At 50.4% G+C, this 27,556-nt stretch overlaps 1 protein-coding gene across 1 annotated transcript; it reads left to right on the top strand.

Annotated features, from left to right (window-relative positions):
• Positions 1 to 13,293: 13,293 nt before the first annotated feature.
• Phlda3 (pleckstrin homology like domain family A member 3) lies at positions 13,294 to 16,922 on the top strand. The gene is made up of 2 exons (XM_005330356.5): positions 13,294 to 14,469; positions 16,269 to 16,922. The coding sequence occupies exon 1, from the start codon at positions 14,028 to 14,030 to the stop codon at positions 14,403 to 14,405; it is 378 nt and encodes a 125-aa protein (XP_005330413.1). The 5' UTR covers positions 13,294 to 14,027; the 3' UTR covers positions 14,406 to 14,469; positions 16,269 to 16,922.
• The last annotated feature ends 10,634 nt before the right edge of the window (positions 16,923 to 27,556 follow it).

Here is a 27,556-nt window from a genome sequence, read left to right as displayed (position 1 = left end):
CTCTGGTGTCCCAATCCTGTGTCTGTGTGTCTGTGCACCACACTCTGGGAACTGGAAGGGAACTGTATTGGAGCCATCACAATTAGCAGGAGGCCTGGTGGGAATGAATCAAAGACCATTCCTTCCTGCTTTTTCTAAGAAAAACTTGCTTTTTCACTATTAGTTCTAACAGAACCATACTACCTGGAGTAACAATCAACAGGGTGTCACTGCCTTGTGCCATTTGGCCTCCACTGCCACATCTGGGTATAGGGACTGCATGAAGTTGGGCATTAGAGGGCCCCAGCTAGGTCCTCAAAGTGTGCTCAGAACATCTCCCCAGTTGGTAAACTCCAATGTGAAAGGGAACTCAGCCAGAGGTAACTTCGTGTCAAAGCTCGAAAGTTTAATTCTGTAAACTTGTATTGTTCAGGTCCCCACAGCCACTTCCCATGAAAGGCCAGACTCTTTGGAAATAGGCTTCTCTGGAGGGTTGTAATGTTCTCCTGTTTTACAGATAACTATGTGATGCTTTTCTGCTGGATTTTTTATTTTAGCCCTTTTGGGAAATGTGTCCACACTGAATATTCAAAACCAAAAGCAGATGCTTTAACAAGGCCTCCTCTGCTTAGTATTCAGATGACCCATCCAGCAGTGGCCTTGACAACCCTCAGCACCCAGAAGAGGACCTATATTTGTATAGGATCCATCGATGGTGCAGCAGTGGGAAAGGCAAGTCTCCAGGTGAAAGTGCCAGAGATCAGAGGAGATGGCTGGTCAGCGTGGGCACTGACAGTTAGCTTCCCAGGTAGGGTCAAGGTCTCTCTCACCTTTGCAGCCCCTCTATCCAGCACAGGGTATGTCTTCCGGGGAAATGCTTGGGGAGGTTTATGTAGGGAGGAGAATGGATGGTTCCACAGATACAAGTAAGTCCTCCTGTTTGGGGAGCGACCCACGAAACGGCTAGGAGGGAGCCTTTGGGGCCCAAAGCTGGAGACAGGCTGCCCTCTGCCGGCCGCGCGGGCGCTCCTCCCTGCACCCCAGCACCGCACCGAGCTCCCGGCCCTGCTACTGGGATCTTCCCGCTGCGGGATCACAAGTCGTCCTGGGAAAGCCGTGACAAAGAAGGAGCCGCGGTCGGCACACACTTCTTGGGAAATAAAAGCAGGGGGCTGCGAGACAGGCGGGGAAACGCCCACAGGACTGGGCGGGAGGCGCCCGGAGACGGGTGCGCCCGCGCGGAGAGGGCCTGGAATCGCAGGCACCGTGCTAGGAGACACAAGGTGGTGCTGTGAGGTCAGGGCAAAAGGCAGGCGCGCCCCTTCTGCGCCGCCATACCCTCTTCCTCTCTCCGCGTGTCCTTAGGACCCTTGCTCCTGCGACACAGTTTACGCCTGTAACCCCCAGGCTAGCTTCTCCCTGGGCGGATTTGTGCGCTAAAAGCGCCGGGTGGTGCCCCAACCCGTGGGATTGATCAAGGAAGAGGGTGAGCAAGGATCTTTATGTCCCTTCAGGTATTGCCTTTCCCCTTTCTGCGCTTTGAGCAGAGTCGGTCCGGGGCGCCCCCAGGTGAATGCATGGTGGGAGTCCAGCACAGAAGTGGCCCTGGGCTTTTAGGGTGCGTTGAGAAAGAGTGGCTCCTCCTGATACCAGGCAGGCTCAGCCAGCCACTTCCTCCAAGACCCTTAGCAATCTCTTTGGGTCACCGAGAGGCTGAGGAGGATCTCAGACGGAGCCAGACTGCAGGGTAAAGACAGAGTTGAAGGAAGGGTGGGGATAGATCTGTTGTTAGATGTATGGGTGATCCCCGAATCTAGCGCCTAGCAACTTTTTGGGAGGGGCAGAAACCCAGGAAGGCCAGGTCCCTAGATTTGCTTTCAGTGAAGGTGGCGGTGGTCAGCTGATCAGGGAGGAACTTTCCAGATCAATGCTGTATGGTTCTGGCTCCCTCCCACTCATCCCCTGGCCCAGCCTTCAAACCCACCCCCTTATTATGAGGATCATTGAGGGAGAGGCTTTTAAAATGGATTCTCAGCCTTACACCTAGAGATTCTGATCCGGTTGGCCTGAGTGATGACTGGGAATCTGTATTTGAAAAGCTCCTAAGGTGATTCTGATACTCAAGACCAGTCAGGCCTGGGGATATATGGACTAGCCCTGCTCCACAGCCTGGGAGACCTTCACCCTATAACTGGGGCCTCCTAGGGCAACCCTGGGCTGCTCATCTTAGTGCCCCACTGGAGGTGCCTCTGAACACTTTTCAATGATTTGAGAAGACTTCCTGGAACTTCCTTGTTATGGTGTGACAATGAGGCATTCCCCCAAAGCTTCCGTCTTAATGCAAGAATGTTCAGAGATGAAATAATGAGATTATGAGAACTATAACCTAATAAGTCCACCCTAGTTTGAATGGACTAACTGTAATTGTAGGAAGGTGGGACCTGGCTTGAGTAGGTGGGTCGGTGGGTTGTGCCCCGGAAGGGCTCATCTTCCCTCTGACCCCTTCCCCTTTCTTTCTCTTGGGCACAGAGCAATGGAGTTGGCCAATCATAGACTGAACCTCTGAAACTCTGAATCAAAGTAAACTTTTTGTCCTCTAACTTGTTCTCTTCAGGTATTTTGGTAACAGCATTGAAAGCCTAATTAACACATTCCTGTTTCTGTCCCTTAGAGTCATCCTGAATAGGTGCAATTCCTTTCCTTTGTGATGGTTCTTCAGAGACTGGCAGACAGCTGCCCTCTTGCTTGAGTCTGCCCCTCTTCCGCACCAACATTCCCTGGCCTTTCAGTGGTTCCTCATCAGCTGAGGAAGAAAGAGGAGACTTGGGGTGCTGTGGATGTAGCTCAGGGGTATAGCACTTGTCTTATAGGCATGAGGTCCTGGGTTCCATCCCCAGCATTAAAGGAAAGAAAAGAAAGCAGGGAGTAGGTCCTAGACCCGGCAAAGCAGAAGCAGCTTCCCCTGGGAAAGACCTGCCTGGGCCACTAGTCCCCCACCCTTGCCTCCTTCATTTGGAAATTTTGGAAACATTAGTCCATCATCTCATGGGTTTACTCTGCCACACTGTTCAAAGGCCTGAAATAGTTTAGTTCATTTGATCCTCACACTAATCCTATGGGGCAGGTTTAATCAAAGTAAAACAGGAACCAAAGAATAATTCAGAAACTAGCTTGAGGTCCAGTGGCAGAGCAGGATGTGCACGTAGGCAGCTGGGTCAGGTCTTATCCTTGTACTGTGGTATACCTGACCCTGAAAGAAACTGGGAGGGAGGGGAGGGGAGGCCTTAGTACAGTAAGCTAGGGCCATAGTACTAGCTAATGTTTATTAAGCACATACTCTAATTGCTATCTTATTTGAAGCCCACGTAAGCTCTAGGAGGTGGTTTTGGCACACTGTAACACCAAAGAGGGAACTGAGAATCAGTGAATATTTAAGTGACTTACTCAAAGCCACTGGCAAGTGGTCGAGCGAGGATTGGAACCAGCTGTGTGACTTTGGGCCGGCCTCCTCTCCTCTGGGTGTCAGCTCCTCATTTGTGAAATGAAAATGCTGGCCTCAGTGCGTTCTAGGGAAGTGCTCTTCAAATTGCAATGTGCCCACACATCTCTTGAGGATCTTGTAAAATGCAGATTCTAATTCAGTAGTTGGGGTGGGGCCTGAGACTGGATGTGTCTCATGAGCTCCCAGGGGACGGTGTGCTGATGCCGCGATCCTGGGACCACACTGGAGCAGCCAGGCTCCTGGGGACCCGCCCGACTCTGATGTTCTGAGTTTATGGGCCTAGGACGACTCACCCCAAAGGCCATGAAAATTCAGGAAGCCGATTATGGCCAACGCTGCCCTCAGTGTGCCTTTTCCAGGCGCACACAAGACCTTGGTGGTTTTCTGAAGTATTTGTCCCTGAACCTTCTGCAATCCCACCCTGATGCAGCCTGACCTCCCCAGAGGGCTCAAGGACTCGGTCCGGGCCACTGGGTGGGGTGGGGGGATATTTCTCCCTATCAGAGGAGTGAAGAGGAGTCCCTGTGGTCTTGTCTTCTGGGACACCTACAGTCCCATGGTAGCCACACTGTCTGCTCCTTTAGGGCTGTTCTCGGATATCCACTATCTTCTGGGCACATGGTTAGGTTACATTTCTCCTCCTCCCTGGCAGTAGGACATACATACATACCATGTGGCTTGCTCTGGTGTCTAAATTGAGATCAAAGCAATTTATGTCTCATCGGTACAGAACCCTTTAAGAGCCACCAGGTAAGTCTTTACTTCCCTTTCTGCCTTGCAGACAGGGTGGGACCTTCATCCGCCTGAATCTGTGACGCAATGAGCAGAACCTCCCAGACAGCCTGAGCTGGGAACGTAAGATGAGTGGTGTGGCCTTCGCTGGGCTAAGCTGTTGGGTCTAGGGGAGTTCATTAGTAGAGCATAACCTAGCCCGTGCTAATAAGCATACCAGCATCAACCATGACACGGGGATGTCATTTTAGATAGACAGTCCAGTCCTGGGAGACCATATTTCTAATCAGGATTGTGGGCTGTCAAAGCTCTAATACTTACTTCTGTGACCCTCTTCAGTAGGTGGGAGTGTTTTGTGCCCTGTTTTACCAGTTTCCATGAAGAGAACTCTTATTCACCCATTCACCTAGAGTTTAGTCCAGAGCCTGGCTCACAGAACACTTAATGCACACGTGCTACAACGTTCCTATCTGTGGATCACATCTTTGTCCATCATATCCACGAATGTGCTGTGAGCCTGCTCTCTGCCTCCACCTTGAGCCACCTGTTAAATTCCTCCTTGTCTTTGGTCTCAGGATGGACAACTCACAGCCTCCTTCTCTGCTAATCTTGGCAATGACACTGCATAGGAATTTCCTTATTATCAATGTAACATTCATGAAAATTCATAATTCTCACTATGAAACATTTGAACCTCAGAGGCAGGAAGAATATTCATAATCACCTGTTGTTGACACCGACACTGTTCTCCTTTCTTTCATTTTTCTCCCTCCACCCCTGTAATTTTAGGGTGATCCTATGAAGGTTTGTTCTTTAAGAAGAGTGGGAAAAGCCACACACCGGTGTAGAAAATGTCAAAGCTGGAAGGGGACTTGCGAATCTTCCCACCAATCATCACATTACCAATTAGAATCTTGCTTTATATGGTTCTGGGTGCAAATGGGTGAAACTTAAAGACAAACATCTGGTAAGATCCACAACATTGGCTCTGGGACTGGAGGGGACCAGAAGGATGGTGAGAAGACATATTTTGTCACATTTTGAATCTTTGTCAGTAAAAATTCATTCAAGTGGTCATATGCCAAGTGACCTGTCAGTCAATGTTGGAACATAGCAGACCGTGGTCTCAGGATTATTATGGAGTTGCAAATTCCTGTTGCCTAGTTTCGATGCCAAGTTATCACAGTGTTGTGCACACTGCGTTCCTCACGTATTTGTGGCAATGCTGGTGTAAACAAACCTATGCATGTAAAGAGTGTAGCATATACAAGTCTGTGCAGTATGTACTACCTGATAATGACAAATACATTACTGGTTTACATATTTACTAAATCATACTTTTTTTTCCCCCTGTGGTGCTGGGGATTGAACCCAAGACCTTGTGCATGCAAGGCAAGCACTCTACCAACTGAGCTATATCCCCAGCCCATATACTATACTTTTAATTGTTATTTTAGAGTGTATTCCTTCTACTTATTTTTTTTTAAAAGTTTACTGTAAAACAGTATGCCATGTTTTGCCCGAAGAGCTCTCATGCATCTCATGTTTACAGTGGCTTCCAATTGCATTGAGGGGCTGTATCAGTGATCAACCTGTACCGTGTACATGCTGATGCTGGCATGATGACAGACTCATGTAATAACTCAGTTTTCAGCATGTCTCTCTTGTTAAGTGACACATGACTGTATTACTTGCATTTAACACGTATTATTATTACTAAAAGAAAAGAAGCCAGGGGCAGTGATGCATGCCTGTAATCCCAGCAACTCGGGAGGACAAAGAAGTAGGATCCCAAGTTCTAGACCAACCTAGGCGACTTGGAGAGCTGTGTCTCAAGAACTAGGAATGAAACTCAGTGATAGAGACAGCTTGCCTAGCATGCTTGAGGCTTTGGGTTCCTCCCCAATACTGGAGAGAGAGAGAGAGAGAGAGAGAGAGAGAGAGAGAACAGAAAGCAGCTCTGTGCAGAGGATTGCATGCCTCCTGGCAGGTAGGTGAAGGCCCCTGGTTCTCTGAGTGTCAATCAGTTTCTTTCTGGTGTTCTTGCTCCTTGGTCCAATGTTTCTGAGGGTCATTCTGAGGCAGCCCCTTTGCTCCAACAACATGGTGACCCAGATGCCAAGATGGCATGGGAAATGGGAAAAGTTTGCAGGCCCCAGCCTGAAACCCCGAGCCCACAAATCCAATCTCCGTCAGCCCCAAGCTGGGATCAAATGCCTTCAAGTCCAGACTCAGCCCCATCAGAGAGGGCAGTGGGCGCTCTCAAGACGAAAGGGATCCCTGGTGAATCAGGAAAGTTATTGGGCTGGAAAGTGATTAAAGGGCTGAGCGTGGGAGGGGATTTCCACGGAGAGAGCCAGGCCCGGGAGCAAGCCTGGGCGGGTTGGCTGCAGGGTTGCTGCCCACTTGAGGTCTGTCGCAATGGTGCCCATAAAACTCAAGTCATTAGAGACTTGAAACCTGGGTTGGTTTTTAGAAAAACAGAGATTGGAGGAAACCCCAAAGCCTTGGAACAAAGGGCAGTACATCAAAGGGGTGCAGGTAGATCAGGAGGAGTCTGAGGGAGAGGTCAGCTGGGGGCTGGGAGGGGAGAACTGGGAGGAACCTGTGGACTGGAGGGTGGTGAGCAAGCTGGGAGAGGGAGGGGCGGAGCAGGGCTGGGAGCAGACCCATTCTCCATTCTCTGGCCCTATTTGTGGAGGAGGGGCTACCTGGCCTGATGAATCTGGAACGTGGAATTAGCTAAAGAGGGAGCAGCAATGTGCCTCTTTTCTTGGCTGTGTGTGGGGTTTTGTAGCTGCCTCCCTGCCCATGAACTAGTCAGGCTTTCCTGGAAATCTGTACTAGATTTTCAAGATAAAGCTTTACAAGTCTCCCTTTTGCAGGTGAGGAAACGGAGATTGGAACTCAGAAGTGACTGTCCAACGTGTCACTGAACTGGAGCTATTTCGTGGTGTCGGGTCTCCTAGCTGGGTGTTCCTTCCCCTACATTAGCGGTTTGCACATGTGCATGTGCCTCATTGTCACCTCGAGGGCTTGTTAAGGCACAGATCACTGGGTCCCAAAGCCAGGGTTTCTGACTCAGTAGGTTGGGGTGGAGCCTAGAGTTTGCATTTTTAATGCTGCTGGTCCCAGATGACATTTTGAGAAACACTGCTCAAGAGTCTTCTTATCGAAAGTATATGGACTAGCTGCAACAGTGTTCCACAGAAGCTACTAGAAATGCAGAATCCTAGGTCCTACCCAGACCTACCGAATCAGAATCTGCATTTACACAATCCCCAGGGGACGTTTGCATAGTAGGGTCTAAGAAGCACTTGTCTACACCACACAGTCTCTTCCTGGACTGGTACCCTGTGTAAACCTTCCAAGCCCACTTGCCAGGGGACAGGGGAGCAGGTATCCAAGGGTCAGTGGGAGAACCTGCCCCTTTCTGTGTTTCCTGAGGTTGGGGATGGGGGAAAGCACTGTGGATGGGAGAGGCTCAGACCTGGGGTCTGCTTGCTCCGAAGCCTTTACCCCACACCCAGGAGGCTCTGCCATGCCCACCTAGGGGAATGTCACGAATGCCTGAGGCCAGCAATTTACATCCCTAAATCAACCCTTACTGGCAAGTCAGCCCCCATGTTTTAAATTTTATTTAAAAAATACATGTAATGTATGTGAGCTCATTTTATTTTATTTTTGTGGCAGGCAGGCACTCCTTTATTGAGCAATTCATCTCCTTCCCTGGGCTCTGGCTCCTGACAGGTGCTGGGTCCCTGCAGGAGGTCAGGTTGTTTCCTGCTCATGAGCAGATAGTGTGTCCACTGGCGCAGCCAGCACGCAGACCCAGCCTGGGACATAGCTGTGCCCCCACCTATGCATGAGTTTGAACCCTGCTTTAGAATCAGCTCTTGCACGCTAAGATTTGCAATAAAAAATAAAATAATTTGATCTGTAACTACAGTAAAAAGTTTCAAATGTCTTAAAAACTGTGTTCCATACAATGGAAAGGCCTTTGTTCTTTTTGGGTGAAAGAAGACCCCAAGATGCTGAGGCGGGCAGAGCGTTGTTGGGCGGGGCGATGCTGGATGCACCTCCCTGCTGAGAACAGAGCTGATTTCTTCCCTTGGACACCAGGCTGCTCTGTGGCCGCCTGGTCCTTGGCAGCAGCCACCTTGTGTGACATGAGTATGCTATTCAAGCATGTAGATGTATGCATATATTGTAGACCACATATTGGTGTGAATCCTTCTAGATATAACCTTATAACAGAGGTGGACTTTTGCTCATATGGGTTATACTACTTTTACTATACTGAAATATTTCCCACAAAACCATCTATTCCAGACACCTCTCCCTATTAAGACTTATAGATTGTTTTATTATTTTCAACTACTCTTTTGCATGAATATGGATGTGCTATGCACCTAACTAGGTGTTTTAAAGAAGCAATGCTGGTGTAGGATTAAGAATATTCAAGTACTACAGAATGATGAATCATAAATAAATAAATATATATCTCTATCTTCCCTCTTCACCCTTGCCCAGAAGACTACATTGTTAATTACAGAATTAATACACTTAATTTTGGTAATAGTTTTAGATTTGTAGAAAAATTGAGCAGATAGTACAGCATTCCCACATACCTCGTCCCCAACTGAAGTTGTCTATGTTAATATCTTGCATTAGTGTTGTTCATTTGTTACAACTAAGAATGGCACATGCCTATGATTCCAGTGGCTCCAGGAGGCTGAGACAAGAGGATAATGAGTTCAAAGCCAGCAACTTAGCAAGGCCCTAAGCAACTCAGGGAGACCCTGTCTCTAAATAAAACATAAAATAGGGCTCGGATATGGTGCAGTAGTTGAGTGCCCATGAGTTCAATCCCCAGTATAAGTAAGTAAATAAATAAATATTGATACATTTATTTATTTTTAAAAAATATTTTTTAGTTATAGATGGATGCAATATCTTTATTTTGTTTATTCATTTTTATGTGGTGCTGAGGATTGAATCCAGTGCCTCACATGTGCAAGGCAAGTGCTCTGTCACCGAGCCACAACCTGATATATTTATTTTTAACTAAAATCTACAGATTATTTTTACTCCTTCCCCCCCCCCCCTTATGGAGGGGGAAACAGGAGATTGAACCCAGAGGCACTTTACCATGAGCTACATTCCCAGACCTTTTTATCTTTTTAAAAAATTTTATTTGGGCTGGGGATGTGGCTCAAGCGGTAGCGCGCTCGCCTGACATGCGTGCGGCCCGGGTTCGATCCTCAGCACCACATACCATCAAAGATGTTGTGTCCGCCGAGAACTAAAAAATAAATATTAAAAAAAATATTTATTTTGAGACATGGTTTTGCTAATTTGCCCAGGCTGGCCTCTATAACTTGTGATCCTCATGCTTCAGCCTCCTGAGTGGCTTGTGTCACTGAGCCAAGCTATGTTTACTCTAGATGTTGCACAACTGTGTGGGCTTGGACAAATGCATAATGTCCCATCCACCATTATCATATTAAACAGAACAGTCTCCTGTAACCATCTTTGGTTTCCATTATTGTTATAAATAATAGACCTCTTGATTAGTTGGTTAGATCTAGATAGCATTTATTGACTCTCCATAATGAAAGAAGAGAAAACTATTGCATTATCCTCTTCCACCTCCCAATCTGAGTCAGGTCCATTACCAATTCATTTACTCATTCAATAGTTATTTATTGAAGTCCTACTGTGTACCAGGCAACATTTTAGGAGTTGGAGCTACAGAAGTGAAGAAAACAGATAAGATCCCTGTCACCACAGAGCCTACAAGAGGAGATAGATAATAAATAGGGAAAGATGGAATTGTAGATGACAATATATTTTATTGACAAAAATCAAGCAGGGAGGAGACAGAGTGTGTGTCTGTGTCTAGAGGAGGGTTGAGGTTTGAAGCAAGGTGTTGGGTGACATCTTGCACAGAAAGTCATATCTGAATAAAGAACTGAGTGAGGTGAAGAAGTAAACTGGGAAGTGAACCAGGTGGTGGTGTGGGAAAGTGGTCCAGGCGCTGACAACGGCAGGTGCAAAGGTCCCGAGGAGGTCTGCCTTGTCAGGGGTGGTGCCAGAGATGGGTGGCTGCAGTGGGGGCAGGGATGGAGTGGGGATAGGGTGTAGGAGGTGAGGCCAGAAAGCAACAGGCAGGTCCTAGAGGGACTTGCAGTGACATCACTCACAGTTGCTTTCCTGGGAATTAGGTGAGAAGACTCTGGTAGATTTTTAGCAAAAGGAGCGATATCATATTGCTTTGGTTTTGTGTTTTTTACAGTGTTAATATACATTCAAATTCATTAATAAAATTACCTTCAATGCTCTTTCTTCATTTTGTTTGATAATTTATTATCCTGAAACATAACTTATATTAAGTAAATGTTCTCGAAAATGAAAACTGTGTGACTTTGTGCATCTCTCTGTGTTCCATCCTCGTCTCGACCTCACCTTCTTCCCATCTTTCTTTCCCTTCCTCTCTACAAGTCTCCCTCCTCCCCATGCAAGGTGGGGTGGCTGAGATCTAGCTAGAACCATTTCCAGGACACTCTTCCCTGGGGCCATTTTAGAGTCTAGCCTGTTCCAGCTGGACTTGGACTGACAATGCAGATCAGTTTTCCCTTTGGGGTGGGCAGAGGGAGGAGTCAGCTTTGGGTTGTTACCAGGGTACATTCTGTCCATCTGTCTGATATATAATCAACAAGTCAATAAGAATTGAGTAAGAATCTCCCGGCCACCCCCCCCCCCGCCCCCCGGCACTGCCCCAGCCCAGTGGCCCAAGAAGGCTAGGCTGCAGCTCCTGTTGGAGCTCCTTGGAGCTAGGGATACCCTGGCTGGGTGGTGGCACAGCACCGCCCCCTCTGCACCCTGTTCCCCTGGCCTTTGAAATCTTCTTGATCTTCTGATAGCCCAGTAATCCAGCCTGGGCCTGAGAGTCTCCCAGAAGAGGCTACCAGGCAAGATGCCAGTTTTAGGGGATGAGTCATCTTCCCTTGTCCCAAGAGGTCATGAGACTAGAGGACAAGACTCCCAGGTTCCAAGGGTCTACTCAGGCCATTAGGAAGTTGTGGTGTTGCTGGGAACTGTGTGTTTAGTTGGCAATGACGCTTCCAGCATTAGAGTGTACTGGCTGAGTTTCCTCTTAGGGTCTCCTCTTTGCCCACTCACTCTTGCTATTCCATGTTCCTGATTTTTTGTTGTTATTGTTGTTTTGTTTTTGCTGTGATAGCGATGGAACCCAGGGCCTTGTGCATTCTAGGCAAGCACTCTGCCACTGACCTACAGCCCCCGCCCTCTAACTCCCCAGCCCTCTAGCTCCCCACCTTCCCCACTTCTGTGTCTAAAAATCTAGCAGCCTTCCACCCAGCAGCTGAGGAGGAAAACGTGGATGACTGAGTCATATCCAATATCATGCCTCTAGTAGAGGCAGTATGGCTCTGAGTCCTGTTAGCCACCACACAGTCTCATCCTGGCTTTACCATTACAGAATGGTGTGACCTCGTTTGGGTGGCTTGTCCTCTCTGGGTCTGATTTTTTATCATCAGAAAAATGGGCACAATAATAATACTTTTCTGTCATAAGGATCTAAAACATGTGCTAGGACTCTGTAAACTTTAAAAACCTGTGTATGGTGAATTAACTTGAAACTGGAGAGAACATAAACGAGACCCAGGCCCAGTGCCAGGACAGGAGGAACTTATAGAGATGGGAGAGTTAGTGGTACAGCCTGGTGTCTAGCCCATTTCCTCAAGGACAGAACTTTGGGTCATGGTAGGACTCTGTCAGGTTGGTGCCTTCAGGAAATTCCTGTGGAGGAGTCGGGGAGGAAAGAGCCAGGGAGGGCATGCTGGCAGACAGGGCTGTGGCCACTTCAAGCTCTTCTGCTGCTGTTCTCTGGGTCTTAGGAGACACCTATCTTGTTTGCTTCTCTTCTTTTATGTCTATTCCCTCTCCTCGAGAGGCATTCTGGGAGTCAGTAGTTAGTGGTTTGTGTGTGCATGCCATGTGCACAGGACTGTGTCTGGGAGGCTGATTTCTGCCTTTTTTCCAGACCCTGGAAGGAGAGAGCACCCCTGGCCCACAACTGGACCCTCCCTGTGCCCGTTAGTTTCTGCTCACTGGGCATGACAGAAACACAGGGTGTGGTGCAAAGAGGTCTCCTCTCTGCCATTATTATGTATCATTATTCCCATAACAATCTATCATTAACATGTCGATGAATAGGCTCTTAAGAACTTTGGCCTGGAGGAGCTGACCAAGATGGGGCATAGGAGAACCCAGGGAGCCATTTTGCAGCACCTGGCCTAAGCCAGTCTCTCCACCCTGTCCAAAGGAAAGGTAACAGAGGAAAGGAATCACGGCTGCTGGGGCTTGTTCTAGCCTTTCAGAAATGTTCTGTAGCTTATTCATCACAACAGCCCCATGAGACGAGAAGAAATTAATCCTTCCATTTGACAGATGAGCAAGTGGAAGGACTTTAAGGGAATTGCCACACTAGGGTGTGGGGAAGAGGGAGGTTTGTACCCCACTGGGCAGAGCGCTGGTCTTCACACAATAACACTCCTAGGCAGAAAAGGGAAAGAAGCCTTTTCCCTCCACATCCCTCCCTCTTCAGTGTCCAGAGAGACGTCCATTCTCTTGGGATAGGGGACAGGGGAGAGAGACTCTGTAGGGAGGAAGCCCCTAGGCCGGAGCACACTGACTACGCCAAGGCATCAAGGGTCGTGGGGTTGAGCACCTGCCACCTCCAAGTACATGGGAGAGGACTGCAAGCAATGACATCCCCAGATCGCTGTCAGCCACGACAGAGAGGCTTTGATTGATCTCAGCTCACTTCTCCCCAGTTCGCACTGGCAACTCTCTACAGGTCTCCCAGCAGCAGAGAAGGTGGGCCGTCCAGGCAGTGGACAGCTATGCACAGCCTCTCTAGGGCCCGCACAGGGGAGAGAGATCTTCTCTCTGCCAATATTAAGTATCATTAAATCTGTCATGGGGGAGGAAATCTGTCGATGGGGGAGGAACCCAACACGGGCTCCTGGCTGAGGCAATAGGCCAGAACTCCCGCGGCCTGGGAAGCATCCAGCAGCTGTCTGACGCCCACTGTGCGAGCGGTGCCACAATGCGCCAGCTGAGCAAACCCACCCCCTCGCAAGCAGTGACCCTTCATCTAGAAGACGCTCCTTCCCCTCTCTCCCGCCTCTCCTCCTCTGTCCAAGGCCTGGGGGGCTGTGATTCCAAGAAGCGGCAGACGGCGGGCCAGAAGGCTTGGACTGTTGGGTAAGCGCCCCCGCTGGGTCCCGGTCCTCCCCGCCCGGCGCCCAGTGCCTGCAGAGTGTGGCGGAGCCCCGCCCCCCGGGGCCCTGCCCGGGCGGGTGCGCAGCGCGGAGGGGAGGGCCGGCGGGGCAGGAATGCGGGGCGGGCGGCGCAGGAGGCGAGCGGCGGAACATGTAAGGACACATCCCGCGAGCTGCCGCCCAGCGCACAGACAGAGCCCAGAGGAGCGAGCGAGCGAGCGGACCGGCGGGCGGTGGGGCTTACGGACCCGGGAGGCTCAGCGCACTGGGCAGCGGCGCAGCAGGACCGCTCGGTGTGGAGGAACCCGAGCTGGTTGAAGCGAGCTGCAGGCGGGGACGACAGCACGCACTGCCGGCGCGGTGGTGTCCGAGGACCGCGGTGCGGACTCAGGTGGGCAGGGCGCGCTGCCAGCCGGCCGTGGGGCCAGAATCCAGCGCTGCAGAGCCGGGAGGGGCGCCGCGCCCGCCGCAGCCTCTAGCGTTCTGGGAACCCCGGAGTGCCCATGACGGCGGCGGCGACAGTGCTCAAGGAGGGCGTGCTGGAGAAGCGCAGCGGCGGGCTGCTGCAGCTGTGGAAGCGCAAGCGCTGCGTGCTCACGGATCGCGGGCTGCAGCTCTTCGAGGCCAAGGGCACCGGTGGCCGGCCCAAGGAGCTCAGCTTCGCCCGCATCAAGGCCGTGGAGTGCGTGGAGAGCACCGGGCGCCACATCTACTTCACACTAGTGACCGAGGGTGGCGGTGAGATCGACTTCCGCTGCCCCCTCGAAGACCCCGGCTGGAACGCGCAGATCACCCTGGGCCTGGTCAAGTTCAAGAACCAGCAGGCCATCCAGACTGTGCGGGCCCGGCAGAGTCTGGGGACCGGGACCCTGGTGTCCTAAACCACCAGGCATACCATTTTACCGTCATGCTCCCCACCACCACGGTGCCCAGAGGTCATGCCAGGTAAGATCCTAAGAGACTGAGCCCTCTTTCTCTCCTTCCCTCCCCCCCTCCTCTATCCCCTACCGAAAGAATCAAGGACCAGCACTCAACTTCAAAACCCGGACAATCCTAGGGAAGGTTCCTGGGGCCAACAGAGAATAGGAGCTCAGGAGTCTGAGCTTGGGCGGCCTAGTGGGTGGTGGCCAACCAAGCACAATTGGCCTTTCCCCTGCTGTGCCACGCAGGAGGGTCATGAACCTAGGTATCTGAGAGGGAGCAGGGACAAATGGAATGGGCCTCCCCACAGGTAGCTCTGACTTATATGAAGGGACATTGGCCTGCACATTCCTTTCAGGGAGCTGGGCCCCTGCAGGGAGTGCACCCTCCCATCCCCCACCCCATAGAGCTCTTGGATTTTGGCTTTCTGGGACCTGGGGTAATCTGAGGTTGGGGATAAGAAGTAGAAACCCACTTTCTTTCTGCTAGATTGAAGCTTGTCACAGAGTTTGAGCATTGACTTGAGGCAGAAAGGCATATCCTTTGGTTAACAAAGTTAACAAATTCAGGGATTAGAACCAAAACCAAGGAGTCCCTGCTTCCAAGGTGGGTCCTCAGAGGAGGCCTTGCCTGGCTGGCCTGAGGGTCCAACTATCCTTTCTGGAGGCTGGGTTTTGGGCCTGGGGCTGTGTGTTTGGGAGAATAGGAGAGCCAGAGGAAGGGGTAGGCAGGCCAAGGCCAGGCCACTGATGCCCAGGGGATGTGCCTGTCTGTCCACCAGTCTAACCAAGAACCAGCCAGGCCTGGCCAGGCCAATGGAGTGAAAGCTGACAAGAGGGGACAGGGCACTGAGGAGGATGACTGGCTGGTGGGTACAGGATGGGGTCATGAGTTGTTATTTGTGATGTCTTAATCCTCCTTGAGCAGTAGGACAGAGGATGGAGGGCTGATTTGTGGTCAGGAAGGCTCAGGGGAGGGACCAGGAATAGAACCTAGAAGCCTGGCACTCAGCCCCATGCCCTCTTCCCCAGATGCCACTCCCTCCCTGTGGGAACTGGGAGCAGGGTCGGGGAAGGGTTTATACCACTCTCGGCTAACTTCTGAGGTAGAAACCTATGTCCCCCCATCCCCACTCCACCCCCCACAATACCTCAGGTGCCTCGCCCTGCATTTTCTCTGGTTTCAACAAGTAGAGAGTCCCAGGAACCTGGGGCCCCATCTACAGTCATGGCCCCTTTGATCCTCCTGTTAACTCCCTCCCACGCTATAGTGAGGGTTGGACACAAGGCTGGATGGGAGGCTGGGTGTAAGACAGACCTGCTGTACTCATGGGTCTACATTGATCCCTTAGGCCTAGGAAGAGGTGTTCTGTGGGGGGAGGGCGGATTCCACTGAGCACAGTCAGCTCTGTATCCAGGAGGACTGCATCCGGATTCAACCAACTCAGAATCCAAAATAGCTGGATAAAAATTATGTTATATTGAACATGTACAGACTTTTTTTGAGGTCAGTATTTCCCAAACAATACAGTATAACAACTATATAAGCTTAACAGTATAGTAACTATTATAAGTAATATATATAGGAGGTATGCATAGATCATATGCTAAACCATGCCATTTTATATAAAAGACTCGAACATCAGATTAGGGTATTCATGGGGTGCCCTGGAACCACCTTGTGGGTAACTAGGGACTGCTGTATTATTTTTCTGCTTGTCCTAGTATGGAAAAGGGTGAGAGGGTCTGGTGTGATACACTCAGCTCCTAGAAGATTCTCTACTCCAGGTTGCCTCTGTCCTAACCACTGTTCTTTCTCTCCAGCTTCCTTGCCCCCATTGGCTGGTGGGAGCCTGACTGTGCTTCATGTGGTGAGGCAGGTGCCATGGACCGTGGAGGAGGCATTGGAGCTGAAGGAGTGGACAGAGCGAGGGGAAGAGGACAGAAGCCTCCCCCTGCCCCGGGGCTGAGGATGAAGATTCAGATCCTGGATGCCTGGACTGGCAGGAAATGCCCAGCTCAGGGTCTTCTAGCCTCACATGTGACGGCAGAGAGTTGGCATCGAAGCCCTCCCCACTGTGATCCTGCCTTTGGTTCTGCAGACTGCTGTTAGCCCCTGGCTTTGCCCCAGGCCCTGGGGAAGGCAGTCCCCCATGGGGTACTTGGCCAACTCCACAGGACTCAGGAGGCCAGCCTAGTGTCCAGAGAACAAACCATCCTCGGACAGCCTCTGGACTCATCTCAAGGAGGGGGAGATGCTGGGCCTGAGGCCCATACCTGGGGGTCTCCTGCTGCTTAGGTCCTTTTGGGACCCCCACCCATCCAGGCCCTCTCTTTGCACACTTCTTCCTCCACCTCTACCCCTCTTCACCCCACTGTGGTGCTAGGCCTGGAGGTGGTGGGGGTGGGGTGGGGGTTTGGCCATTACCATTTCATGCGTATTTGGAAATGAAGATGTCCCACAAAGGGTAATAACCACACTGTTTGCTGAGTGAATTCTTTGCCCACAAAGACCCAGATCTTGGAAGGTCTCTGCCTCCACCACACTTTCCCAATCCATAATCCATTTAGAAATCTCTAGCCTGGTAGGGGACATGCCTTAGTGGCTCTAGGAATAAGGGGCCTCAGTGTGACTGAGAGATGTTATCTAATTCTGAACCTATAGATGCTTTTTCTCTAGAAGGTTACCTTGCCCCTTCCATCCTGGAAGATGGCTCAGATTTCTGGGCAGAACTTAACCCCTTGCTCTTTACATCCTCAGGCTTATGCATCTATACAGTAAGTGAGTGTTCCTTGTTGGGTGGCTTAAAAGAAATAATTTCAACATGGGGGACACTGAAATGCAAGTAGCTGCCCTGAGATATACAGAATTGCTAGTTAAGTCACCCCCTCCCCTGCACCAATGCTCTCCACATTATAGCCAACAGTCTACTCTTCTTCCTTTCCTCCATCTTTCATCATGTCTCACCTTCTGGGGTGGAACAGTGGCCTACTCCAGAGCCTCTGGAAGGAGCAAGAAGGCCGAGTGACCCCCTTCAACACTGTGAAGGCTTTGCTGACCTCTTTGTGCTTCCAACCTGTTTTGTTTTCCTTCAGATTTCCTCTATCTGCCAATCAATCTGTCCCCCTGTCCCAGTCCCTCAGTCCTCAGGAACATCTTGCTCATCTGAGATGTGAACTGAATTTCACAACTGAACATGAATTTACAATTTACAAAGGAACTTTTTAATGTCCCACTTTATATGTCATCGAGTTGTCCAACCACCTGTGGATAACTGAATCTCATCATGGCAGATAAGCATCTCCTTCCATATCATCCCCATCAGTACTAAGAAGGAAGGAGGCTGCCACCCTCTCTCTATTCAAGCTACTTCACTGGGAAAGGGTGAGCTGCTCCATCTCCCTATAAAGCAGCCATTGCTAAAGCAGAATCTTTACTCTTTCAACCAAACACAAGAGTGACTGATGGAAGGGATTAAGGTGTAAAGGAAAGAGTTATCCAGGCCCTCAGCAATGGGAGTGTTGTGAAGGTTTGGGATAACAAGACAATTACTCAGCAAACGAAATGCCTCTAATGGTACAGGCACTCTGCTCTGCACTGAGGATGTAGAAGCAAAAAGGTACCATGCAATCCCTATCCCCAGGAGCCAGAGCCCAGTGGGATGATAAATCAATGCCAGTTGGTACCAATGGAGCTGGCCACAGGGAGCCAAGAGGGTGCCTGGTTATGTGTCCTCTGTCTCTCACTGTGTTGGCCTTAGCAGAGTTGGGAAGGCTTATTCTGGGAGCTTGGCTGCAAAGGGCAGTGAGGGGCATAGCTAGTGTAGGGGGTGTCAGGGCAGAGGGCAGGTGGAGGGTGAAAGGGCAGGCAGGCCAGTTTCTGGCGCTCCTTACTTTTTTGGAACGCTTAGCCCTGTTGGTTCCCAGGAAGGCTTTGGTTCTTGTTCAGAGCAGCTTCAGTTTCTCCCTGACTAGGAGAGTCCCAGGCCCTCTTAAGTGCATTGCTATGAGACCCTCCACAGACCTCGGAATGCAGTTAACTCCCAGGACACAACAATGTAGGCTGGGGCTGTTGTAATGAATGGTCATTTAGCACTAGAACTGGGGCTTCTCGAGGATTCTAAAAGCCCTGAGAGCACAGAGGTCTGAGGTTCCCAAGCCAGGTTTTTAAAAAAGAATGGTGAGCTCTTTAGGGAATCATTGCCTCTCTGATAGAGAGGGGAGCACCCTGCTTCCTGGGTTCAGGGGTGTCTTCACTGCTTTGAATTTTGTAACTCTGAATTTCAAAGCAGCAAAGACCTTTACCCTATGAATGCTTGGCTGGACCGCAGAGTAGGGTCAAGGCCCCTTTGGGGGGGGGGGTACAAACAGACTCTGATGGTGCCAGCTGATACGCAGGAGATGGAAAAACTTTGCTCAATTGGGCCGGAGGACGCTGTAAGTCCAGGGAGGGGCTGTTGCCACTAACTTTCCCCTTGCCCTGGCAGCCCTGGCCTCACCCCCACCCGATACATGAGTCATCAATGGGAAAATGAGACAGGGCAAGTCTCAGCCCAGCAAATGGGAGTCCACCTCAGTGGGGTGGGGTGGGGAGGCCGAGGGAAGAAGGGACGGGCTTGGTCTGGTCAGGGTGAGCTGGGGTTGGGAGCTAAGGCTTTGGCAAGAGTGAGCCTGTTGCAAGGCTGAGAATGGAGCCGAATGTGAAGAGATAGATGAGAGTCCGGGAGCTGGGATTGCAGCAGGAAGGAGTCAGAACAGATCTACTGGGCAGGGTGGGCTGTCACCTGGAAATCTAGGGCAGAAGTGCAGGCATTGTGGCAGCTGTCCCACTGGGGCCATGAACCAAGGACCCTGGCAAGACTGTGCCTGGCTGGGTGCCAAGCTGCCTGTGGCTGCATAGAGAACCCTGGCTCAATATCCTCGAGCCTCCTGCTCCAGTCTGCCTTCCACGGTCCAACCAACGTGATCCATGCAGGATGCAGTTCACGCTCCGCTAAAATTGCCAGTGGTTTCTTCCCTGCAATGCCGGAAGGCCAAGCTCCCCAACAGTGCCTGCTTTCTCTCTGGTGTTTCTCTCCACACACCCCACGCTCTGATCTCCTGCCTACAACTGTTCCCATCCCAGGAACAGTGAAGGCTGCCTCACACTGCCAGGCGGGCACCCCGCACTCTTCCTACACATTTTCTTATTGGTAGTTTGGCGTTCTCTCATGCCAGTGCCTCTGAGAAGCCTTCCATGACTGCCCAGTCTACAGGCCAGCTGGAGCTCCTGCTGCCTTCTATGTGTGGCTCTTCCTCCTCTATCAATTACGCTGCATCGCAGTCACTCGTTTACATGTCTGCCTGTGCCACTAGACTGCTCTGTTCTTAGGTTTGTTATGTGTGTATTCTGGTGCCTTAGAGTATCTGGCACACAGTAGAATCTTAATCATAATAATGGCAAACACTATATGTTGATTCTGTGCTAGGCATTGATCCAAGAGCTGTGCAAGTATGTGTACGATGTTAAATCACTTAGCACTCCAACACTGTGTGCCATAGTTGCTATTACTAAGGCTCCATGCTTTACCTTAAGAAACTGAGACCCAAAGAAGGGAAATGGCTGTGGGCTAGGGAGGGGGCTTCTCTTGTTTTAGCACTGAATTTCCTCATCCTGCAAAGCCCTCAATCCAGGACAAACTGGAACGTTAGTCACCAACTCCTCTTCTGCCCCAGCACTAAGTCCTGTTGAGGGGGTCATGGCAGAGTCCAAGACTATGGGCTATAGGGTATGGCCCAGAGCATCAGCCAGCCCTGACCCAGGCACTATCAGTGTCTCCTGCCATCTTAGAGGAGGGACCGAGGTCCCGGCTGCAGGGGAGAAAGCCAGCTGGGTGCCTCTCTGGGGCTTTCTAATCAGCTTGGGGGCTTCTCCTGAGCTCCATATACATTTCAGAGTCCAGCTTAACCTTCGTCCTTGTTTATCACCCGGATAGAGTTAATCCTGCCAAGATCCTGGCCTCAAGGAGCCCTCAAGTTCACTGAGACAGAGGGCAGCAAGGGAAGGATACAGGCAGAACCCTGAAGGGCTGGCAGGGGCATGCAGGGTACATTTATTTAAGGGGGTCTCTGAGGGGAGGAGAGGATGCTGGCTGTCGTGGTGGTGGGAGGACATTCCAGGTGGAAGAAATCTCCTGAACAAAGGTGACAGGTCCGGAAAAGCTGAGGTGACTCAAACAGGAAACTTCAAGAGGTCTTCATAGATCCAGGAGCATCGCAGCTGAGCTTAGAGGAGATGGCCTGGAGCACCCTGAGTGCTGGCCCGGGGCTGGGCTTCTCTCTACAAGAGGGGAACCATTGCAAAGCTCTGCTGCAAACACACACACACACACACACACACACACACACACACACACACTCCTTTATTTTTATCATATTTATTGAGGAAAAATGTGAAAGTTAAGAAAATTATAAAGAAGACAGCAAATGTACTTGCATATTCTTATATCTTGGGGCTCATCTTTGCATTTCCATCTGCTATACTTCTTTCTTTCTTGCAGTGCTGGGGATCAAAACCAGGGCCTCGTGTGTGCTAGGCAAGAACTCTACCACTGAGCTACATTCCCCAGCTCCTCTCTCTACATTTATTTATATGCAAATATATAATATAAAAAATATAATATGTAATTGCATTTCATAATGGGGTCATGTTGTTTGTATTCTATTATATTCTGGTTCTTGATGAATCAGTGTATTTTGGTTATGGGGCAATACCATTAATAGTTTTTTTTTAATGTCTCCGTGTTTATTCTTATTATATTTACTATTATCTATTCAACAACACAATCCTTCACGGTTGGGCACTCATATCCTTTTCATTTTTTCTCATATAAGGCAGAGATGACCACTTGTATCATCAAGTTTCTGGTTATGTCCTCAGGATAATAATTGGAGTGTAACGATCAGGTCCCCATCAGAGAGCAGGACTGAGGTTGGTCTGGTCCATTAGGAGGCAGAAGAGAGAGCCCTGGAGCCAGGAAGTCAGGTAGGAGTTGAGGTATTGAGGGCTGGAAGGCCAGTGGTGGGAACAGAAATGGGGACGGGAGGCAAGGATGAGACTGAGTCCAGTCTGTAAGCACCCACTTCAGGGCAGGTACCTCAGCACCTTATGTCACCACATGGAGGCATTCCAGCAGCAGTGGAAAACTCAAATCACAGCTCTGAGTGTGAATCTTCCCTGTGTCTCACACTGGCCCTGTGCTTGGCACCCTGTTAAAACAAGGATGGTAATGGCCCAACTTTCTAGGATCGTTGAGAGAACTAATTGAGAATGCCTGTAAAGCAGATAAAGCACACAGATAGCAAACACTCAGTGTTTGTTTTTATAGCAGTATAATAATCCTCCCAGCAACCTTGCTTTGCCTAATCCCTATTTAGAAAACTGCATGTAATTAACAACTCAAATTAGTAGCACTTACCTGGTGCTTTTACCTAATACCAATCCCTAGAGTCCATGGAGTGTGGTCTAAATTTCAGACTTACCTCCCTTCAAGATAAGTCTCCTCCTCTTACAGAGGGTGAAGCTGATGCTCAGAGAAGTTAAAGCATTTATCTGAGACTACCTCTGTCCCTCCCCAACCCCGCCCCCAGTCTCAGACAGATGGATTCAGATACCCTGGCTCAGGATCCTATGTCCTTCTCTTGACCTCTGAGTCTCCTGGTAAGAGCAGGCATGGTTCATCAAGATTCCTTGGTCAGGGCTGGGGTTGTGGCTCAGTGGTAGAGTCCTTGCCTAGCATGCATGAGGCACTGGGTTCCATCCCCAGCACCACATAAAAACAAACAAACAATCAAACAAAACCTAAATAAAGGTATTGTGTCCATTTACAACTAAAAAATATTAAAGAAAAAAAAAAGACTCCTTGGTCAGCAGCGGGCCCTGCACTGTGGTTATCTCACACCAGCGTTCACCAGGCTCCATTCCAATGGTTCCATTCTACTGGCCTTGCACGCAACACCCCCTACCCCCATCTCCTGCCAGGGAAGAGAGGGCAAGTTGTGCAACAGAGTTCACAGCCCATGTTGCTGACCAAGCCAGGAGAAGGCGCAAGTTTGGCCCTGTGGAGTCCTGTTGAGAGGCAGGGGGGCCTCCATGCTAACCAAGACAACACAAACAGACGGAGCTGCTCAGGAAGCAGCTCCCAGGAGCCAGCAACATCCATCAATTATACTTGACTGGGTGGTCAGGACTGGGGTTTGGAGTTTTCAGCTATATATTCCAATAGACTTCAAGGCCCTCTGTGCTCACCCCACTTCCAAATAGGCACACACACAAAAAATAATGTTTCTTGCAGCCTGGATGGTCCCCCTTGTGGGTTCCACCTGCCTGTAATAGTGGATTTCTCCAGTAGACAAAACATAGGCACCTCCCTGCAAGGTGTGTGAGAGGCCCTGCCCTGTCCTTCACCTTCAGTCTTGTAATCTTTGTCACCACTCATGTGTTCTACCCTAGTCTGTGATTAAAGACCCTCAGGTGTAACCTCATTGTATTATCACAACAGCCCTCGAGAGAATATTTTCTGATGTTTAATGGTAGTAAATCTCAGACTCTGGGGAGTGAAGTGTACCCCCCATTATTGAATCAGGGTCCCTGATCTAACACCAGTATGCAATTAGAAAGACAAGTGTTCCCATCCAAGGCCCTCTGTGTGCACGCCTCTGGCCCCACTGGGAGTGTAGGGAGAGGATGTGCCCAGCTTTCTCCCTGGCCTCTGGAGGGAACCTGAGTGCTCACCAGTTAGTCTGCCATCCTATTTGCTTCTGGTGCCCACTGCCAGTGCCCACTGCAGGGCTGAGATACTTTCAACAGAAAAAGCACCAGAAAATCTAGAAAGAAGCCCTGGGCCCACATTGCCTTGCACTGTGCCTCCTGAGCCCCAGCTCCAAAGCCCACAGAACTCCCGCCTACACAGGGCAAGCAGCCAAGAACCTACTCCTTTGCTCAGTGGCTTCTGGGCCTGGGCAGAGCCCTGCTGCTGGAATCAGCTCTGATTTACTGATTTATGGCCCTAGACCGGAAGGGCCCTGCTTCCCAGCATGTTCTCTGATAGATTCTCAGCTCATGGCTTGGCTGGTATGGAGTGAGTAGGTGCTCAGTAAACACTTGTGGGAAGAATGAATGTGAAGTTGTGCATGTGAATCATGAGTGTGCTCACAAGCGCATGCATGCACGTGTGAAACGTGTTAGGGCTTATTGGCTCCTAGGAGTGTCTTCTGTATGTGGGCGGACATGGTCTGGGTTCCTGGAGCCCCTGGCACACAACAAAGAAGTGGAGGCTGAAAGAAATCAGGCAGGTATAGAGTCAGGGGTAAAGGCACTGAGAGGACCTCTAAGTGACTCTCAGTAGAAACGCCAGTGGGGGGGCTGGGGATGTGGCTCAAGCGGCAGCGCGCTCGTCTGGCAGGCATGCGGCCTGGGTTCGATCCTCAGCACCACATACAGACAAACAAAGATGTTGTGTCTGCCGAAAACTAAAAAATACATATTAAAAAAATTTTTTCTCTCTCTCTCTTTAAAAAAAAAAAAAAAAGATAGCACTTCTGGGTCCTCATTCAGCCTAAGCCACTACCTAGTTCTATGACCTTGGGCAAGTCCCTGATTTTCAGCCTTCATTTTCCTCACTCACAAACAAGGAAGCTGATCTGTACTTTCTACCGTACAGTTGGGAGCTCCTGGGTGTTTAAGGAAAGCACAAAACCCCTGCCCTCCTTGAACTTTACTGAAGCTGAGCCTCTGGAGCTGGCCCAGCCAACTATATTTTTAGTAAGTCCCCATAGTGATTCTGAAGCTGCCAACTCAAGGGAATGATGCTCAATGATCTCTGACAGTGACGTTCATTAAGAGGTCAGCGTGTAGGGAAACCAGTAATGCTCTCTGGGTCCCTGGGGTTTAGGGTCCAGGTACTTGGTGGAGTTTTATTAAATAGGCTCTTCTGATTTCTCTCTCTCTCTCTCTCTCTCTCTCTCTCTCACACACACACACACACACACACACACACACACCCTGCAAGCTCAAATACATCACTTGGCCTCTATGCCAGAGTCTTGGGTAGTGCCATCTGGCAACAAGGCAACCTACTGCCTCTATTTCCTGTGTCTTCTTCGGACCGCAGCTTGTCTTTTGTGATTGTCTCTGTCAGATCCTGCCTGTATCCAAATATGCCCTGGAAAACGGAGCCCCCCCGCCCCCAACACCTATCCAGGCAATTGGCTTCTGGCCACACTCTTACTGGTGTGGGCCTTGGTTTTTATAATTGTCAACTAGGAACTGTAATCTTCCCTCTTTCTAGGAATACTGTATACATAAGGTCAAGGACACAAGACAGAGCATGAGGTAAACAGCAGATCCTGGGCTGTGTGCAGCGCTGAGTTCCATAGGCCACTCTGCTGTGGCTACCCTTCCTGTTCTGGTCTCCCTATCGACCTCCATGATTTCTGTCCCTGCCCTTACCTGACTCACTCCAGCTGCTCCTCTGAGACTCAGTTCTGGAGTCATGGGGACAGTCAGACTCTAATTTGGCCACCTTGCCCTCTGATGATCTCTGCCTCCTGGAATCATGTCCTTGTGCACGCCCTCCTGCAAGAGTAGACTGACCTAGTGACTTGCCTCCAGCCTATTGTGGATAGATGTCGCCCCTACAGTGAGGCTCCACACCATGGTGATTTCCCTGGGGCAGAGGACTCAGATGAGCATGCCTGGATTCCTGACCACAGAAACTCTCAGATCATAAGTATGTGTTGTTTGAAGCCTACTAAGTCTGTGCCTGTTTGTTACACAGCAAAAGATAACTAATCCAGACCCCTCCTCCAGGAAGCCATCCCAGGTTTCTTTTCTTACCTCTGGTCATGACCACCTCCCAATCTTGGACCCTCCAGACTTTCATTGGCATCTGCTAGGTTTACTGGCTGTTTCCCCTCTAGCTAAGGTTCACATTCTCCTGACCTTTTTGACTCTTGCCCCTGCTCTGTGTCTGGCACACAGGGAGGGTTGGGTACGTGCCTGAGATTCTAGGGTCTCTGTTCCTCTTTCTTCCCACCTCTCCCCAGATCTGACAGTTGGCTTTCTCAGAAAGTATTCTGGTCGTCGGAGATTACCGACTATACAAGACACCAGCGTGCTCGGGTCGTGGAGGGGCCAGGCTAACACGAAGAAGCTTAGGGCTTGATCTGGTGTCTTGGAGGCCATGCAGATCATCAGGAAGCGGGGAGCTGGGGGCTGGAAGGGCTGGGCTTTACTGGCTCCCACCAGGGCACTGCGCTTTCCTGGCTGGCTTGGCACAGGTCTCTGCCCTTTCTACTTCAGGGGAACGTTCCCAGGCTGGAGTGATGCTGCTGGAAGGAGCAAAGTGCCGTCCCAGGGCAGGCAAGGCGAACTCCTTATGAAGGAAACTCCGACCCCATGTGGGGAGAGACCCACTTCTGGGAAACCAGGGCTGGGAGCATGCGTCCTACCACTCATCGGGCAAGAAGACAGAGTTGGTTTCCTGTGGCTGCTGAAAGAAATAATAAAGAAGTATATTCTCCCATGGTTCTGGAGGCCAAAGGCCGGGAATCGGTATGCCTGGGTTGAAATCAGGGGGTCCTCTGGTTGTGCTCCCTCTAGAGGCTCTGGGGGAAGAGGTTCCTCGCCTCTCCCAACTTCAGGTGGCTCCAAGTGCCCTGTGGCTTGTGGGACAGCACTTTTGATCTCCGCTCCTGTGGTCACATTGCCTTCTCTGCTACCAACGATCTCTGTGTGCCTCCTTCTTGTAAGGACATTGTGGTGGCATTTACAGCCCACTTGGGTCATCCAGAATGATCTTACCATCTCAAAACCCCAGGTGGAATCACTTTTGCAAAGTCCTTGCCATATAAGGGAACATTCAGAGGTCCCCGAGATTTGACATAGACATTCTGACGTCCATTACTAAGCTATTCCAAAGGGTGTCCTCAGAAGGGGAGAGACCCAGGTAGAGCAGCGCATCTTTTACTCTTTTGGAAATTTTTAAAGTCTGGAGTTTGAACTCTCTGACCCATTTCCCTGCCACTAACTACTGTACCCAAATGAGGTAAGGCCCAGGAAAGACAGGGCCAGCTCCGTCTTTGCCCATCTTGGGATCTAGAGTCCTTGTCCTGCATCCCCTGGCTCCTCTTTCCTGCCCCCTCCTCTCCTCTGGCGCCTGCGTGGGAGGCCCTGGCGACATGACAAGGGAGTCTGGCCTCAGAGCAAGGACTCTTCTTTCCCTTTCCCGGAGAGGAGCATCTTTCCCCGGCAGTGGCTGGGTAGCCCCACAGTGCAGCAGGCTGTAAATCCCCTGTCCGCCCACGGAAACAGCTGGGTCGCAGACACAACTTGTGGACTTAACCCCTTCCAGGCCTGTAGACCCCTCCCTGGGCCAAGCTGGGAAGAGGCAGGGACCTCTTGAGGCCTAAGATATTTCTTCTCATGCAAGTGTTGCTGGCAAGTGGCCCTACTATTGTTTATTGAGAGGATTTAAGACTGCTCATCCCGCCAGAAGTCAGGAAGGGCTGGGTCTGGGTAAGCCCTGGTGTGGTTGGCAAGGACTGTGGCAGGAAGGGTGTTGCCTGAGGCACATGAGCCTTCTCTGTGGTCATCACTAGTATCCAAAAGGCCTTTGTTAAGGACCAGACTGTACGGGGCCCTGGGGTGAGTCCTGGATCAGCTGGAAATGCAGACCCACATCGGCTCCAAGGCAGGGCTGCTGAGAGCTCCCAGTCCACTCAGCTCTCTCCCCAGCAGGCCGTCAGCTGTCTAGGGAGAGGGAACTTGTTGATCTTTGGCAGATAATAAGCTCTCTATAGATGATCTGATGGATGCTGGAAGTTTCTAAAATTATTCTTCCTCTCTACCTCTTCTGATATCAGATCAATTTGAGAAAGACTGTTTTAAAGGTCGCAAAAATGCTTTGTAAATTTAGGACCTTACACACCTCAAGGATTTATCACTCGAGTCTCCAAGAAGCTGGAAGAGGACATTTTAATGTCTGAGTTGGGGGGGAAGGCAGATTTTAGCATGTGGATGATTGTGATAATGGCCCTGCTGTGTGGCCTGGTGATACGTTGTCATGGGGTTC

The sequence above is a fragment of the Ictidomys tridecemlineatus genome, chromosome 10, assembly GCF_052094955.1.
Source record: "Ictidomys tridecemlineatus isolate mIctTri1 chromosome 10, mIctTri1.hap1, whole genome shotgun sequence".
NCBI lineage: Eukaryota > Metazoa > Chordata > Mammalia > Rodentia > Sciuridae > Ictidomys > Ictidomys tridecemlineatus.
Note: the sequence above shows the minus strand (reverse complement) of the source record. Positions and strands in the feature narration are given on the sequence as shown.

Bases quoted from the DNA above. Each gene is read 5' to 3' on its own strand.
- Phlda3 (XM_005330356.5), top strand. From the start codon at position 14,028: ATGACGGCGGCGGCGACAGTGCTCAAGGAGGGCGTGCTGGAGAAGCGC.